The sequence below is a fragment of the Pseudorca crassidens genome, chromosome 9, assembly GCF_039906515.1.
Source record: "Pseudorca crassidens isolate mPseCra1 chromosome 9, mPseCra1.hap1, whole genome shotgun sequence".
In the NCBI taxonomy this organism is placed as follows: Eukaryota; Metazoa; Chordata; class Mammalia; order Artiodactyla; family Delphinidae; genus Pseudorca; species Pseudorca crassidens.
Genome location: NC_090304.1, coordinates 100,950,453 through 100,969,732, shown reverse-complemented (window position 1 = coordinate 100,969,732; position 19,280 = coordinate 100,950,453). Strand labels below are relative to the sequence as shown.

At 36.5% G+C, this 19,280-nt stretch overlaps 1 protein-coding gene across 6 annotated transcripts in view; it reads right to left on the bottom strand.

The window, feature by feature from the left end:
- Window positions 1-19,280, bottom strand: part of CCDC15 (coiled-coil domain containing 15) — a 69,739-nt gene that overhangs the window by 11,781 nt on the left and 38,678 nt on the right. For all 6 annotated transcript variants that reach the window (XM_067751439.1, XM_067751437.1, XM_067751440.1 and 3 more), the window contains one exon: window positions 18,278-18,381. In XM_067751439.1, coding sequence (XP_067607540.1) covers window positions 18,278-18,381 — 104 coding nt within the window. The remainder of the gene's footprint in view (window positions 1-18,277; window positions 18,382-19,280) is intronic.

Genomic DNA, 19,280 nt, shown 5'->3' with positions numbered 1-19,280 from the left:
AACTTTGAAACAAATGAGCTATTGTTTTCTGAACAGTAGTGTGAGGTCAATTCATACTCACACCTCTTCAATAAAGCATGAACTGCTGAAAATTCTGGGCTTCTATCCATTTGTAGCAGGCTATTTGCTCCCGGGGAATTATGGGCTTCCTTTTACTTAGATTAACACAGGTATATACTAAAACCCAGGAAGCTGTCCTATAAAGGCTGAAAGATCAGGCACTGGAAAAGCACAAGAAACTTGTATGTGCAACTAAGTCCATCCAGATTATTACAGCTAATCTCCGGCCACCTCTAGCAGAGTGACAAGGCCACTTTGAACAAGGATTTTCTTATAACTGTTCTGCCACACTTGCTATTCTTTCTTGAGCTACAGCTGTTAAGTCTAAGTTGAGTATTCCTCAAAGAGTATAGAACATAAATATAGCTTTTATGGTATGATTCAAACTCAAATGCAATATAAAGTTGTAATAGGGTAGAGGTAAGAAATCTCACTATTGCCACTTGGGCAGAGAGAGAATGTTTTTATAACTAGCAAGGATCAAGATTTAAAGGCATATAAGGTTGTGTACAATTGACTTTTTTTTTTTTTTTTTGTCTGAGCCGCAAAGTATGAGAGATCTTAGTTTCCCCAACAGGGATCGAACCCGTGCCCCCTGCAGTGGAAGCTTGGAGTCCTAACCACTGGACCACCAGGGAATTCCCCAAAATTGACTTTAAAATACACGTTGCTGTGCTCTCTTAAAATATAATGCATGAAATAAGAGAATAAAAGGAAGAGATTAAAAGAGTACAAAAGTTTAAAGATAAGCCTAAGATCATAGGTGCCCTGGGCTATAGATCTTCTTATATAAAGATCTTATTCCAAAGAGATCCAGTAAAAAAAGTAAATGTTTTTAGGACATTCATATTTGATTAGTTCAATAACTCCTTAGCTTGTGAAAAAGGCGAATGTGAAAAGATTTTTCCGTAGGTAAGAAATTAAAATGAGGTTTTCAATAGTGAAACAAATGGAGCCAAGTGAATGACAACAGAACAGCTTAGTTACTGGTATAATTCTCTATACCATTTATTCTCCATACCAGTAAACTGAGAGCTAAGGAAACACACCAGCATTGTTTCTCAAATGTTGGTAACAGGACAATTAACTAGAAATGATGGAATCAGCCCTTTCCCCTTTCTCCCCCACAGCTACTCCTCTCCTCACAGTCAAAAATCTTAAGAGTTGTCTAGCTTTCTCCCTCTATTTCCTGATCTCCTCTCCCACTCCATTATGGCTTATTAAGACCCATCAATCACTCCACCAAAACAAGTCTCTCTAAGGTCAGTGGTGGCCTACAGGTTAATCCATCTAGCATTTACATTCTCAACAGGGGCAACATTGTACCCAAGGCAGCAAAAATTGATTCAAGGGAGCAAAATATCTTAGATATTAAAATAGTTTGGGGCTCTCCAAAAAGTCATAGTACATAAGCAGAAATACACTACATCTAGGCATTCTCCATATCTTACACTATGCCTTCTTCCCAGGTGACTTTACGCATACCATATGCTTCAGTTACCACCCACTACCACCTGTAACTCATTAAGCTACAGTTCCAGCATAGACCATTCCTCTGAGATTCAAACCTACTTAACTACCTGCCAGTTTGACATTCCACTTGAGTGTCTCAAAGGTATTTATCTGGGAAAAGAATCCGCAGCTTTGGTCAGATTCTCAGGTTAAGAACTACTGCCATACAGTAGTTTCAGAAAGGATCATAAAAATAAAAAATGGCAAAAACCAACTAAAAAAGGTGACATAAACAATTATTCTTCTCGGATGTCTTTAAAGCTTCTTGCATAAATATACCTTTTAGCTGACACACAATAGAAACTAAACTAGGTTGGAAATCAACATGTCAACATATCGGTTTTTCCCAGGGCACTGACGTGAATACAATTATACTGGTTCTCTGGTTATGCTAAAAGGTATTCTAAAACCAGTGTCAGACTTTCAGTAAAAGAGAGTAAGAATACAAAACACTGCAAATTGATTTGTAAACTTGCTACACTGGGTGTTTGCAGAACTAAGCAACAAGTAGATGTCAATATTTACATTTTGAAGAGAATCCTGAAAAGAAAGTGATTATCACAGGCAAACTGCATTAAAAATATATTCTTTTTTTTTTTTTTTGTACGCGGGCCTCTCACTGCCGCGGCCTCTCCCATCGTGGAGCACAGGCTCGGGACGCGCAGGCCCAGCGGCCACGGCTCACGGGCCCAGCCGCTCCGTGGCACGCGGGATCCCCCCGGACCGGGGCACAATCCCACGCCCCCTACCTCGGCAGGCGGACTCTCAACCACTGCGCCACCAGGGAAGCCCTAAAAATATATTCTTATAATTACAACAACAACTCAAAAACTCTTGTTAGCTATGTTCCATATAAAGCCACACCACTAATCCTTTACAAAGTTAAAACAAGATAGAGACCTAGAACTAAAATCGAGGGCTATCTTTTTGGCTCTATGGATTCATACTTCTTGAGCAATCACAGAAATTTGCCAACACTAACACTATCAAATAAAAGGAATTCTGCATACAAGAACAAGAAATAGATTTATTTCAGGAGTTAAAAGAGGTGCTCTGTTAGGTGGTGGTGATGGGATGAATTGGGAGATTGGGATTGACATATATACACTAATAAGTATAAAATAGATAACTAATAAGAACCTGCTGTATAAAAAAATACAATAAAATAATATTCAAAAAAAAAGAGGTGCTCTGTTAGAAAAATAACTTCTCAAGGAGATGAAAGAAATCTTCCTCTTTGGTACAACATGATTAAGGTCTAATCTAGCGCAGTCTAAATCTTTGCCTGCTGATCATGTTTTTCTGTTCAACTTTTTTTCTCTGTCTCTCTGTTTCTTGATTCTGATAGTATTCTTCCTTAGTGATTTCTGAAATCATTACTAAAAATAATATTTCCTACTGGACACTCTACTTGGATCTCCTTTAAGAACTTCAAATCCAATATGCCCCAAACTAAACTTATCCTCTCCACCTCCACCTCCTTCCTGGAAAATGTTTCATAGTACCCCATTTACCTGGTGGCCTAAGGCATAAACCTGGGACTTATCCTTGAATTCTCCTCTGACAATATTTTATTAATTCTATCTCTTTCGCTCTTAAAACTGCCTCCTCCTCGCTGCCTTCCTGGCCTTGGCTTATAACTTACTGAAGTTACAGCCTTCAAAGTGCTGAGGTGGGGCTTCCCTGGTGGCACAGTGGTTGAGAGTCCGCCTGCTGATGCAGGGGACACGGGTTCGTGCCCTGGTCCGAGAAGATCCCACATGCCACGGAGCGGCTGGGCCCGTGAGCCATGGCCGCTGAGCCTGCGCGTCCGGAGCCTGTGCTCCGCAGCAGGAGAGGCCACAACAGTGAGAGGCCCGCGTACAGCCAAAAAAAAAAAGTGCTTAGGTGATGGAGTCAAATAAATCTGGGATTGAATCCCAGTTCTGCCATTGCTAAGTGTGATCTTAATCTTAGGCAAATTACTTAACCTCTCTGGGGCTCATTTTCTCATCTGTAAAATAAAAAGAATAATAAAATTTACCTCATACAGTTATTGAAGTAGGCAAATGAGCTAATGCCTCTAAAACACCCAACAGTATGTCTGGCGTATTGTAAACACTCAGTGAATGGTGGCCACCACTACCCTGCAGGACTGTATATCAATTAAATGATACAATAATCTATGTAAAGCATTTAACATGCAGTAAGGGCTTAATATTTAATAATCTTTAAAAAATTAATTTCACTTCTCATCTTCTCTATAAGTATATTACTTCAATAATACCCTAACATCTAGTCTTAGCCATTTTATCTATTCCTCACAATGCCTCTAAACGGCTTCTGTTTTCAGGATAAAATCCAAATTCCTTCTCATGACGTACAAAGTTCTTTATGATCTTTCCTCATTTTGAAGGTTTACTTCTTGCCATTCCTTTGGCTCCAATCACATCCAACTCAGAAGTGTCCTATTCTTTCAGGAGTTCCTGCTTTTACAATGCTATTCTTTTTGCCTAGAATCCCCATCTACTCTTTTCCCCAGTCCAATTCCAATTTTGTCTCATACTACTTCTTCTAACCCTTCACAACTCAGCCCAGGAAGCCTTCCCTGTCCTGGAGAAAATGGACCGAGCACCAGCAGCAGCAGCCTTGGCGCATGCCCTGGCCCTGGGCAATTTATATCCCAGCCAGGCTTCCTGCCGGACTGACTTCTCTCTTTTTTGTGTGATTGAACAGCTCTGCCCCATGGGGGGCCTTTTTCACACTTGATTTCGAAACACAGTCTCCGTGCTCTCAGACATTCTTGAAATTTTTTCCTTCTAATGACATAAGAAGAAAGACTTTATTTTACCGATATTTTACTTGATTTTTTACATTTATGTTGATGAAAGAAATTAGTCTGTAACATTGCTTTCTTGTAATACCCATGACAGGTTGGTATTAAGGTTATACTGTCTTCTATAATTATCTGGGAAGTATTCCCTGTTTTCCATTCTCTGGAATATTTTATATAAAACTTGGTATTATTTTTTCCCTTAAATATTTGGCAACTAACATTTATTGAGCATATACTACATGCCAGATTCTATACTAAGCTCATTTACTATGTTACCTCATTTAATCCTCACAGCAACTTTCTAAGGTATATATCATTATTATCCCTGTTTTATAGAGAAGAAACTGGGGCTTATAGAAGGTAACTTGCCCAAAGTCACAGAGCTGGTAGGCAGCAGAACTGGGACTTCAACACATGTATCCCCATGTTCTTAATCACTTGCTATACTATCTTGTAATACTTAATATATGGTATTATGATTACCTATTCATTTATCTGTCTCCCCATTAGTCAGTGAAATCTATCTAGTAAGATCCTTGAAGGGTGGGATCATGTCTCCATTTTTTGCAACTCTTAAATCTAGCATCATGTCTACCAATTAATAGATGCTCAATAAGTAGCTGCTAAGTGAATGAATGAAAACATATCATTTGATTCTTATAACAACTGGGTGAGGTAAAGTGGTTATTAACAATCCCGGTTCAGAAAGCAGGTATATGTTTACTTTAGAATGTTGCTAAAATGGCTTTTGTCTTTAAGTTAAAACATATAACCCCCATGCAAAGAAGGCATACATGATTTAGTTTCTTCAACAAGGAAAAAGCAAAAAATAAATTTTAATTACTTGCAAACTGTCAATGACAACAGATTTAATGTTCTGATACCATCTGTAAGACAGAGACCTTCATATTTTTTCTGGGGTCAAGGGTATAAATACAACAAGAAAAAGATTATCTGGTGAGAAAATGGCAATAAAACAAAAGCCTTAAGTAGAAAAGCTCTCATAGAAGGTCAGCAGTGTAGCTAAAGAAGAATTCCCCACCGACTATGCCATGTGGTAGGGATGTCATAAGACGATTTAAGGTAGACATAAAATACCCACAGCAGGGATGTCTTGGCTTCAGTTAAATGAACTGAAATTTCCATTCTGTCTTTTGCCTGATGAGTCTGTAAAAACGCTTATATATGGGCACCACAGAAAAGAGATTTTTTTTGATGTAGATCAGATCATAATTATGGCAAAATAACTAGGTTATAGTAAGACAAATCTGGCCTAGATATAGGAACAAACGTCCGAGAGCCAATGTCCTTATGTTCTGAAATTGTTATTTGGGAGATTATATCAATATAACTACAATCCTAAAGGATATTAAGAATAGAAAAGATCCTTGAAATATTTAAATAGAATTCTGCCTAAAGGATACCCTAGACAACCTCATGAGGATTCTTCCAAGCCTCTCTCTTCTAACCCCAATCCAAAATACACACACACACACACACACACACTTTTTTACTGCAGCAGTTTTTGTCAAGTTGCTTTTAGGACAAGAGTATTATAACATATCTCAAAGGGGAAAAAAATGTGAGAATAAAAACATACCAAAGGAACTATTAAACACGTCACAGGAAAACTATTCTCACCAGTGGACTGCCACATAAAAATTTCAGAAGTCTTTGTACTCTCTATAGCAAAATAAACAAGATATTCAGCAAGGGGTCTCTTACAATATAGATATTGTTTAGACTCCCAAAATCAAATATGCTAATGATAAAAAATTGAAAATCAGAAAGAATAGAAAAAATGATTTACTTCCATCAGTGAAAGATAATTCTTTTTTTTTAAAATTTATGTATTTATTTATCTTTGGGTGCGTTGGGTCTTCATTGCTGCGTGCAGGCTTCTCTCTAGTTGTAGCGAGCAGGGGCTACTCTTTGTTGTGGTGCACGGGCTTCTCATTGCGGTGGCTTCTCTTGTTGCGGAGCTCAGGCTCTAGGCGCATGGGCTTCAGTAGTCGTGGGGTGGGACATGGGCTCAGTAGTTGTGGCTTGCGGGCTCTAGAGCACAGGCTTAGTAGTTGTGGTGCACGGGCTTAGTTGCTCCGTGGCATGTGGGATCTTCCTGAACCAGGGCTTGGACCCATGTCCCCTGCATTGGCAGGTGGATTCTCAACCACTGTGCCACCAGGGAAGCCCTGGAGTGCATATTTTAAGATCATATTTTTTCAATTTAAGACTTTCTATTTTATTCTATTTTAAAGATTTCAGTTCTCTGGTGAAATTCTCCATATTTTCATCTATTTTCTCCATCTTTTTCTCTATTTACTTAAAGATATTAATCAAGTGTTTTAAAGTCCTTGTATGATAACACCAGTATCTGTGGCATCTGTAAGCCTGCTTCTGTTAGCTTTTGGTTATCTGGTCCTATCTCTTGACATGCCTAGAAAATTTTGACTGAATAATATTGTTTTAAAATTTTTTACAAATTATGTTATCTATGACCAGAAAGAGTTTACCCTTTTCTCTGCTAGGCAGAGAGTGCAGCATTCATCACTTTTATCCAATCAAAACACTTGAGCAGAAGCAAGAACTACAATCCTGCAGCCTGTGGAACAAAAACCACATTCACAGAAAGACAAAATGAAAAGGCAGAGGGCTATGTAATAGATGAAGGAAGAAGATAAAACTCCAGAAAAACAATTAAATGAAGTGGAGATAGGCAACCTTCCAGAAAAAGAACTCAGAATAATGATAGTGAAGATGATCCAAGACCTCGGAAAAAGAATGGAGGCAAACAAAGATCGAGAAGATGCAAGAAATGTTTAACAAAGACCTAGAAAAATTAAAGAACAAATACCTAGAAGAATTAAAGTGCACACAGAACATTCTCCAGGACAGACCACATCTTGGGTCATGAATCAAGCCTCAGTAAATTTAAGAAAATTGAAATTATATCAAGCATCTTTTCTGAACCATGAAGCTATGAGATTAGAAATCAATTACAGGGGAAAAAAACTTAAAAAACACAAACACATGGAGAATAAACAACACATTACTAAATAACCAAGAGATCACTGAAGAAATCAAAGAGGAAATCAAAAAAAATCTAGAGACAAATGACAGTGAAAACATGACGATCCAAAACCTATGGGATGCAGCAGAAACAGTTCTAAGAGGGAAGTTTATAGCAATTCAAGCCTACCTCAAGAAACAAGAAAAGTCTCAAATAAACAATCTAACCTTACACCTAAAGGAACTAGAGAAAGAAGAACAAACAAAACCCAAAGTTAGTAGAAGGAAAGAACATCAAGATCAGAGCAGAAATAAATGAAATAGAAACAAAGAAAACAATAGCAAAGATCAATAAAACTAAAAGCTGGTTCTTTGAGAAGATAAACAAAATTGATAAACCTTTAGCCAGACTCATCAGGAAAAACAGGGAAAGGACTCAAATCAATAAAATTAGACATGAAAAAGGAGAAGTTACAATGGACACTGCAGAAATACAGAGCATCATAAGAGACTACTACAAGCAACTCTATGCCAATAAAATGGACAACCTGGAAGAAATGGACAAATTCTTAGAAAGGTATAAATTTCCAAGACTGAACCAGGAAGAAATAGAAAATATGAACAGACCAATCACAAGTAATGAAATGGAAACTGTGATTAAAAATCTTCCAACAGACAGAAGTCCAGGACCAGATGGCTTCACAGGTGAATTCTATCAAACATTTAGAGAAGAGCTAACACCCACCCTTCTCAAACTCTTCCAAAAAGTTGCAGAGGAAGGAACACTCCCAAACTCATTCTACAAGGCCACCATCACCGTGATACCAAAACCAGACAAAGATACTACTAAAAAAAAAATTACAGACCAATATCACTGATGAATATAGATGCAAAAGTCCTCAACAAAATACTAGCAAACAGAATCCAACAACACATTCAAAGGATCATATACCATGATCAAGTGGGACTTATCCCAGGGATGCAAGGATTCTTCAATATATGCAAATCAATCAATGTGATACACCATATTAACAAATTGAATAATAAAAACCATAGGATCATCTCAATAGATACAGAAAAAGCTCTTGACAAAATTCAACACCGATTTATGATAAAAACTCTCCAGAAAGTGGGCATAGAGGGAACCTACCTCAACATAATAAAGGCCATATAGGACAAACCCACAGCAAACATCATTCTCAATGGTGAAAAACTGAAAGCATTTTCTCTAAGATCAGGAACAAGACAAGTATGACCTCTCTCGCCACTCTTATTCAACATAGTTTTAGAAGTACTAACCACTGCAATCAGACAAGAAAAAGAAATAAAAGGAATACAAATTGGAAAAGAAGAAGTAAAACTGTCATTGTTTGCAGATGACATGACAATATACATAGATAATCCTAAAAATGCCACCAGAAAACTACCAGGGCTAATCAATGAATTTGGTAAGGTTGCATGATACAAAATTAATGCACAGAAATCTCATGCATTCCTATACACTAACAATGAAAGATCAGAAAGAGAAATTAAGGAAACAATCCCATTCACCATTGCAAAAAAAGAATAAAATACCTTGGAATAAACCTACCTAAGGAGGTAAAAGACCTGTACTCAGAAAACTATAAGACACTGACGAAAGAAATCAAAGATGACACAGATGGAGAGATATACCATGTTCTTGGATTGGAAGAATCAACATTGTGAAAATGACCATAGTACCCAAAGCAATCTACAGATTCTATGCAAGCTCTATCAAATTACCAATGGCAGTTTTTACAGAACTAGAACAAAAAAAATCTTAAAATTTGTATGGAGACACAAAAGATGCCAAATAGCCAAAGCAATCTTGAGGGGAAAAAATGGAGCTGGAGGAATCAGACTCCCTGACTTCAGACTATATTACAAAGCTACAGTAATCAAGACAATATGGTACTGGCACAAAAACAGAAATATAGATCAATGGAACAGGATAGAATGCCCAGAGGTAAACCCACGCACCTATGGCCAACTAATCTATGACAAAGGAGGCAAGGATACACAATGGAGAAAAGACAGTCTCTTCAATAAGTGGTGCTGGGAAAACTGGACAGCTACATGTAAAACAATGAAATTAGAACACTCCCTAACACCATACACAAAAATAAACTCAAAATGGATTAAAGACCTAAATGTAAGACCGGACACTATAAAACTCTTAGAGGAAAACATAGGAAGATCACTCTCTGACATAAATCACAGCAAGATCTTTTTTAACCCACCTCCTAGAGTAATGGAAATAAAAACAAAAATAAGCAAATGGGACCTAATGAAACTTCAAAGCTTTTGCACAGCAAAGGAAACCATAAACAAGACAAAAAGACAACCCACAGAATGGGAGAAAATATTTACAACTGAATCAACAGACAAAGGATTAATCTCCAAAATATATAAACAGCTCATGCAGCTCGATATTAAAAAAACAAACAATGCAATCCAAAAATGGGCAGAAGACCTAAATAGACATTTCTCCAAAGAAGACATACAGATGGCCAACAGGCTCAAGAAAAGCTGCTCAACATCACTAATTATCAGAGAAATGCAAATCAAAACTACAGTGAGGTATCACCTCACACCAGTCAGAATGGGCATCATCAGAAAATCTACAAACGACAAATGCTGGAGAGGGTGTGGAGAAAAGGGAACCCTCTAGCACTGTTGGTGGGAATGTAAATTGATACAGCCACTATGGAGAACAGTATGGAGGTTCCTTAAATAACTAAAAATAGAATTACCATATGACCCAGGAATCCCACTACTGGGCTTATACCCAGAGAAAACCATAATTCAAAGAGACACATGCACCCCAGTGTTCACTGCAGCGCTATTTACAATAGCCAGGTCATGGAAGCAACCTAAATGCCCATCGACAGATGAATGGATAAAGAAGATGTGGTACATATATACAATGGAATATTACTCAGCCATAAAAAGGAGCAAAATTGGGTTATTTGTAGAGACATGGATGGACCTAGAGACTGTCATACAGAGTGAAGTAAGTCAGAAAGAGAAAAACAAATATCGTATATTAACGCATATATGTGGAATCTAGAAAAATGGTACAGATGAACCAGTTGGCAAAGCAGAAACAGAGACACAGACATAGAGAACAAACGTATGGACAACAGGGGGGGACAGTCAGGAGTGGGGGGATGAACTGGGAGATTGGGATTGACATGTATACACTGATATGTATAAAATAGATAACTAATAATAACCTGCTGTTTAAAAAAGTAATTTAAATTAAATTTAAAAATTCCAAAAAATTTTCAAAAAAAAAAGAAGTTCATCCACATGAAGAAGTTCATCCACATGAAGAACTGTGCTCAAGGTTACATAGCCAATAGGTAGAAAATTCAAACCTAAGACTATTTGAATCTTAATTTGTGCTATGAACCACTATCTGCCACATATGCAAATTGCATATCCTCAGCATTCAGTACAGTGCCTGCCACGTGGTAGGCTTTAACATTCAACAAACATTTGTTTTATTGTTGAAACAATAAAACAAGATAATATATGAACAAGATAATATATGAAAGCCCTTGTAAATTATAAAACTCTGCATGAATACTATTATTTCCTTCCACCCTGACTCAGTTTTTGTTGATTTTTCTACCTCACCATCCTTATCCAGTTCCCCAGTAAACACACATTTATCCATCTAGGTCCAAGTGAAATGTAATAATTTCTTTAACACTCCATATGAAATCAGTAATCCCTCTTCTGTGCTCTCAGGGACTCTTCTATTATAATAATTATATAACCCATTTGCATACAATTCTTCCCCCATCCACCCTAGATTATGAATTCTTCAAGAAAAGAAACCACATTTTATTTATCTTTGTATTGCTTGTGCCTAGGACAGTGTCAGGATATGAAAGATGCCAAATTCATACTGCTGAATAAATGCAGAATCACTCTCAGACCCAGATAAGACAGTAGGTCCTTGCCTTGGAACTCATATTTTTTTCCCAGCTTTATTGAGATATAATTGACAAAAAACACTGTGTAACTTTAAGGTATACAATGTATACCAATAATTTTAGATAGCTAGATAGACAGACAGAAAGACAGATGAGAACATACAAGATCTAGTCTCTTAGCAAATGTCAAGTATATAATACAGTATTGTTAACTATAGTTACCATGCTGTACATTATTAGATCCCAGAACCTATTAATCTTATAACTAAAAGTTTGTACCTTTTGACCAACATCTCATTTCCCCCACCCACCAAGTCCTGGCAACCACCAATCTATTCTCTGTTTCTATAAGTTCAACTTTTTAAGATTTAACATGTGAGGTCATAAAGTAGTTGTCTTTCTTTATCTGACTTATTTCACTTAGTATAATGCCCTCAAGTTTCATTCATGCTGTCACAAATGGCAGGATTTCCTTCTTTTTCATGGCCGAATAATATTCTGTTATATTTGCACCACATTATTTTTATCCATTCACTTGTTAATGGACACTTAGGCAGCTTCCATGTCTTGGCTATTGTGAATAATACTGCAATGAACATAGGAGTGCACATATTTCTTTGAAATAGTGATTGAATTTCCTTCGGATATATATCCAAAAGTAGAATTGCTGGATTATATGGTAGTTCTACTTTTAATTTTTTGAGGAACCTCTATACTGTTTTCCATAATGTCTATACCAATTTATATTCCTACCAAGAATGCACAAGTGTTCCCTTTTCTCCACATCCTTGCCAGCCCTTATGTCTTGTCTTTTTGATAACAGCCATTCAAATAGGTGTGGTATCTCATTAAGGCTTTGATTTGCATTTCCATGATGATTAGTAATGTTGAGCACTTTTTCACCTACCTGTTGGCCATTTTTATGTTTTCTTGGAAAAAATGTCTGTTCAGGTCCTTTGTGCATTTTTTAATTTTTTTTTTCTATTGGGTTGAGTGAGTTCATTATGTATTTTGGATATGAACACTTACCGGTTACACGGTTTGCAAATATTTTCTCTCATTTCATACAATTCCCTTTCACTTTTTTGTGCAGAAGCTTTTTAGTCTGATGTAGTCTCACTAGATTTTTTTTGCTTTTGTTGCTTGTGCTTATGGTATCATATTCAAAAAATCATTATTAAGACTAATGTCAAGGAGGTTACCTCTGTGCTTTCTTCTAGGAGTTTTACAGTTTCAGGTCTTAAGTTCAAGTTTTTAATCCATTTTGAGTTGATTTTTGATAGTGTAAGATAGGGGTCCAATTTAATTCTTTTGCATGCTGCTGTCCAGTTTTCCCAACACCATTTATTGACAAGACTATCCTTTCTCCATTGCATATTCTTGGCTCTCTCATCACAAATTAATTGATTTATTTCTGAACTCTTTATTCTGTCCCATCATATATGTATCTGTTTTTATGTCAATACCACACTGTTTTGATTACTATAGCTTTTTAATATAGTCTAAAATCAGGACGTGTGATGTCTCCAGCTTTGTGCTCCTTTCTCAACATTGTTTTGGCTATTCAGGGTCTTTTGTGGTTCTATATGGATTTTAGGATTGTTTGTCTATTTCTGCCATTGGAATTTTGATAGGGACTGCATCTGTGGACTGCTTTGGGTAGTATGGATATTTTTAACAACACTAACTCTTCCAACCCATGGGCATGAAATATCTTTCCATTTAATTGTGTCTTCTTCAATTTCTTTCAACAATGTCTTATAGTTTTCAGTGTAAAGATCTTTCACCTCCTTGGTTAAATTTACTCCTAAGTATTTTATTCTTTTTGATGTTATGGTAAATAGGATTGTTTTCTCAATTTCTGTTTTCAATAGTTCATTGTTAATATATGGAAATACAACTGATTTTTGTAAATTGATTTTGTATCCTGCAACTTTACTGAATTCATTTAGTTCTAACAGATTTTTGGTGGAGTCTAAGGGTTTTCTGTATATAATATCATGTCATCTGTAAATAGTCACACTTTTAATTCTTCCTTTCCAATTTAATGTTTTTATTTATTTTTCTTGACTAACTGCTCAGGCTAGGACTTCCTGTACTATGTTGAATAAAAGTGGCAAGAATAGGCATTTTTGTCTTGTTCCTGATCCTAAAAGGAAAAGCTTTCAGCTTTTCACCATGGAGTATGATGTTAGCTATGGACTTGTCATATATGGTCTTTATTATGTCAAGGTACGTTCCCTCTATATCCACTTTGTTGAGAGTTCTTATCATGAATGGATGTTGAATTTTGTCAAGTGCTTTTTCTGCGTCTACTGAGACAATCACATGATTTTTATCTTTCATTATGTTAATATGGTGTGTCACACTGATTGATTTGTGGATTTGAACCATTCTTGCATCCCTAGAATAAATTCCACTTGATCCTGGTGTGTGGTCCTTTTAATGTATTGTTGGATTCAATTTGCTAATACTTTGTTGAAACTTTCTGCATCTACATTCATCAAGGATAGTAGCCTGTAATTTTCTTTTCTTGTAGTGTCCTTGCCTGGTTTTGATATCAGGATAATGCTGGCCTCGTAATAAGTTTGGAAGTGTTCCCTCCTCTTCTATTTTTTGGAAGTTTGAGAAGGATCAGTGTTAATTCCTCTTTAAAAGTTTGGTAGAATTCCCAGTGAAGCTGTCTGCTCCTCAACTGTTGTTGGGAGGTTTTTGATTACTAATTCAATCTCCCTACTTGGCAATTGGTCTGTTCAGATTTTCTATTTCTCCATAATCCAGCCTTGATAGGTTGTATGTTTCTAGAAATTTATCCATTTTTCTTAGGTTGTCCAATTTGTTGGCATATAATTGTAAATGGTAGTCTCTTATAAACTTTTGTGTTTCTGTGGTGTCAGTTGTAATGAGTCCTCTTTCACTTATAATATTATTTATTTGAGTTTTTTTCTTGGTTAATCTAGCGAAGGATTTTCAATTTTGTTTTATCTTTTCAAAAACCAATTCTTAGTTTTGCTGATCATTTCTATTTTTTCCCTATTCTTTATTTCTGCTCTAATCGTTATTTCCTTCCTTCTATTAATTTTGAGCTTAGTTTGCTCTTCTTTTTCCAGTTCCTTCAGGTGGAAGGTTCAGTTGTTTATTTGAGATCTTTTCTCTTTATAGCTATAAACTTTCCTCTTAGAAATGCTTTTGCCATATCCCATAATATCACAAGATTTTTTTAAATTTCCCTTTTGATTTCTTCTTTGGTCCACTGGTTGTTCAGGAGTGTGTTGTTTAAATTCCATGTACTTGTGAATTTTCCAATTTTCTTCCTGTTATTGATCTCTAGTTTCACACTATTGTGTTTGGAAAAGATGCTTGATATAATTTCAATCTTCTTGATTTGTTAAGATTTGTTTTGTGGCCTAACATATGATCTATCCTGGAGAATGTTCTGTTTGTTCTTGAAGAGAATGTGTTTTCTGCTGCTGTTGGATAAAATGTTCTGTATATGTGTGTATAGATCCATTTGGTCTATAGTATTACTCAAAAGTGCTGTTTTCTTATTGATTTTCTTTCTGTATGATCTATCCATTGTTGAGAGGGGGGTATTAAAGTCTCCTACTTTTACTGTATTGTTTATTTCTCCCTTCAGTTCTATTAATATCTGCTTTATATTTAGATGCTCCGATGTTGGATATTTACAATCGTTATGTCATCTTCATGAACTGATCCTTTTATCATATATAGTGACTTCTTTGTCTATTGTGACCCTTCTTTTTTAACTTAGTTTATTTTTTCTGATACAAGGATAGGTATCCCTGCTCTCTTTTTGTGAGCATTTGCATGGAATATCTTTTTCCATCCTTCCACTTCCAGCCTATGTGTATCCTTAAAGTTAAAGTGAGTCTCTTACAGGCATCATTTCCCTTTTAAGACAGTGTGGTATTGGCAAAAGAATAGACAAATAGGTCAATGGCACAGAACAGAGAGCCCAGAAATAGACCCTCATAAATACACTTAACTGATCTTTGACAAAGGAGCAAAGGCAATATAATGAGGCAAAGATAGTCTTTTCAACAAATGGTATAGGAACAACTGAATATCTGTGTGAAAAAAAAAGGAATACGGACACAGACCTTATACCCCTTACAAAAGTTAACTCAAAATGTATCATAAAGCTAAATGTAAAACACAAAACTACAGGATTCCTAGAAGATAACACAAAAGAAAATATAGGTGACTTTGGGTACAGCAATGACTTTTTAGATATAATATCAAAGGCATGATCTATGAAAAAAATAATTATAAGCTGAATTTCATTAAAATTAAAAACATCTCCTCTCCAAAAGACAATGTCATGAGAATGAGAATTCAAGCCACAGACTAGGAGGAATTATTTGCAAAAGACACATCTGATAAAGTACTATTATCCAAAATATACAAAGAACCCGTAAAACTCAAGAATAAGAAAACAAATAGCCCAATTAAAAAATGGGCCCAAGACCTGAACAGACACTTCACCAAAGATGATATACAGATGGCTAGTAAGCATATGAAAAGATGCTCCTCATCATGTCATCAGGGAAATGCAATTTAAAATAACGAGATAACACACACTCCTATTACAATGGCCAAAATTCAAAATGCCGACAGCATCAAATGCTGACAAGGATGTGGAGCAACAGGAACTCTCATTCATTGCTGATGGATTGCAAAGTGGTACATTTTGGAAGAAGGTTTGATAGTTTCTTAGAAAAGTGAACATCCTCTTACCATACAATCCAGCAAATGTACTCAATATTTACCCAAAGGAGTTGAAAATTTATGCCCACACAAAACCTGCACATGGATGCTTATAGTAGCTTTATTTGTAACTGCCAAATCTTGGAAGAAACCAAGATATCCTTCAGTAGGTGCATGGATAAATAAACTAGTACATCCAGATTTTAGAATATTATTCAGCACTAAAAAGAAATGAATTATCAACCCATGAAAAGGAATTTGAGCAATCTTAAATGCATACTACTAAGGGGAAAAAGTCAGTCTGAACAGGCTACATACTGTATGATTCCAGCTATATGATATTCTGAAAATACTGGGTTGGCCAAAAAGTGCCTTTGGTTTTTAAGTAAAAATAAAAGATACATTTTTTCATTTTCACCAAGAAGTTTATTGAACAATGTATTCACCCTTTTGTTCCACTACCTTCTGCCATTTTTCAGGCAACTTCATAATTCCATCTTCCCAAAACTTTTTACCTTTTTGAGCAAAGAACTCTTCCAGGTGCCTTTTACAGCTTCCAGGGAATTGAAATTTTTTCCATTAAGAGAATTTTATAAAGACCAAAATAAATGAAAATCCGAAGGTGCAGTGTCTGTTGAATGTGGCGGGTGAATCAGAAGTTCCCAGCCAAGCTGTAATAGTTTTTGCCTGGTCATCAAAGAAACCTGAGGTCTTGTGTTATCCTGATGGAAGATTATGCGTTTTCTGTTGACTAATTCTGGATGCTTTTCATCGAGTGCTGCTTTCAGTTGGTCTAACTGGGAGCAGTACTTGTTGGAATTAATCGTTTCGTTTTCCAGAAGGAGCTCATAAAAGAGGACTCCTTTCCAATCCCACCACATATACAACATCACCTTCTTTGGATGAAGACTGGCCTTTGGTGTGGTTGGTGGTGGTTCATTTCGCTTGCCCCACAATCTCTTCCATTCCACATTAGTGTACAGTATCCACTTTTCATCACCCCTCACAATTTGTTTTCAAAATGGAACGTTTTCATTACGTTTAAGTAGAGAATCGCATGAGGAAATACGGTCAAGAAGATTTTCTTCGCTTAACGTATGTGGAACCCAAACGTCAAAGCGATTCACATAACCAAGCTGGTGCAAATGATTTTCAGCACTTGATTTGGATATTTTGAGTATGTCGGCTATCTCCCGTGTGGTATAATGTTGATTGTTCTCAATTAATGTTTTGATTTGATTGCTATCAACTTCAACTGGTCTACCTGACCGTGGAGCATCATCCAGAGAGAAGTCTCCAGCACAAATCTTTGCAGACCACTTTTGACACGTTCGATCAGTCACAGCACCTTCTCTATATACTGCACAAATTTTTTTTTGCATTTCGGTTGTGTATTTAACCTTTCTTGAAATAATAAAGCATAATATGTCAAACATGTTGGTTTTTTCCTTCCATCTTCAATATTAAAATGGCTACACAAAAATTCACCAATTTTGATATGTCTTTTTTTAAATGCACGCTGATATGACAGCTGTCACATACAATCTAACAAACTTATTTTGAATGAAGTTAAAGACAACTAAGTGCTACTAGAGCCATCTTACACAAAAACCAGACGAACCTTTTGGCCAACCCAATAGCAAAACAATGGAGCCAGTAACAAGATCAGTGGTTGCCACAGGCTGGGGGAAGGGAGAGATGAATACACAGAGCACAGAACATTTTTAGGGCAATAAAACTATCCTGTATGATACTACGTTTGTAGATACATGTCATTATACATTTGTCAAAACCTATAATAATGTACAACACTGAGACTGAAGCCTATAGATTATGATAAATATAGATTATGATATGTCAATGTAGGTTTATAAGTTGTAACAAATGTATCACTGTGGTACAGGATATTGACAGTGGAGGAAGCAGTCCATGTGTAGGGGCAGGGAGTAAATGGGAACTTTCTGTACTTTCTGCTTAATTTTGCTATGAACCTAAAACTACTCCCAAAAATAGTCTATTAAAAAAACATAGCTCTTAACCATCTTTTAATACTACGACCCAGATCAAAAACAGTTGTTTCCACTTTGGATAAGAAGGTAAAACCACTGCTTGATTATTTCTAAAACCTAGCTTCCAAAATCATCTTAACTGGTAATTTAAGGCTCACAATAAGGATCAAAGAACTTACTTTTCAATTTTCTTCCTATGTTCTTTTTGCCTCTGTTGTTCTTTCACTTGTTCTCTTTCAATATCCATGAAAAGTCGTCTATATCTCAGGTACTGCTTTTGACGCTAAAGAAAAGAAGTTAAAATTGTTAAGATTCCGCTCTCAGAGGACTTTCCAAGAAAGGAAAATCCTTGTGCCATAGACAAGAAAACTATATGACACAAAAGTCACAGGGAATTAAGTCCTTAATTTCCTTCTATTTATGGTGACTCAGGATAATATCACATATAGCAAGAGATTTATATTTTCAAGCACATAGCTATTAGATGTAACAGACAAATCAGAGAAAGAAGTACTAATTTAGTTTGCACTTAGCATGGTCAGTTGTCAATAGCCCTTGAGGAAATGATTATATTTAATATGATAAGATACATACTATATTTACTCTGTGTTCCCAAGTAGTAAGTACCACAGAAGCAGAACCAAAGAAAGAATGTAAGAGGTATTTTATAACAGAACGTCACTTTAACTTTCCAAAATTAAAACCACACTACAAAAGCACACTCTAAGCCTAGCCTAATATGGTGGGGAGGAGGGAGGGAAGACTGAGGAATATCAGAGCATCATACTTTTAAAGGGAACAAGTATAATAAAAGCAAATGCTGGGGCTTCCCTGGTGGCACAGTGGTTAAGAATCCGCCTGCCAACGCAGGAGACATGGGTTCGAGCCCTGGTCTGGGAAGATCCCACATGCCACGGAGCAATGAAGCCTGTGTGCCACAACTACTGAGCCTGCGCTCTAGAGCCCATGAGCCACAACTACTGAGCCCACGTGCCACAACTACTGAAGCCCACGTGCCTAGAGCCCGTGCTCCGCAACAAGAGAAGTCACCGCAATGAGAAACCCGCGCACCACAAGGAAGAGTAGGCCCTGCTCGCTACAGCTAGAGGAAGCCCGCGTGCAGCAACAAAAACCCAACGAAGCCAAAAATAATTAATTAATTTTTTTAAAAAAGCAAATGCT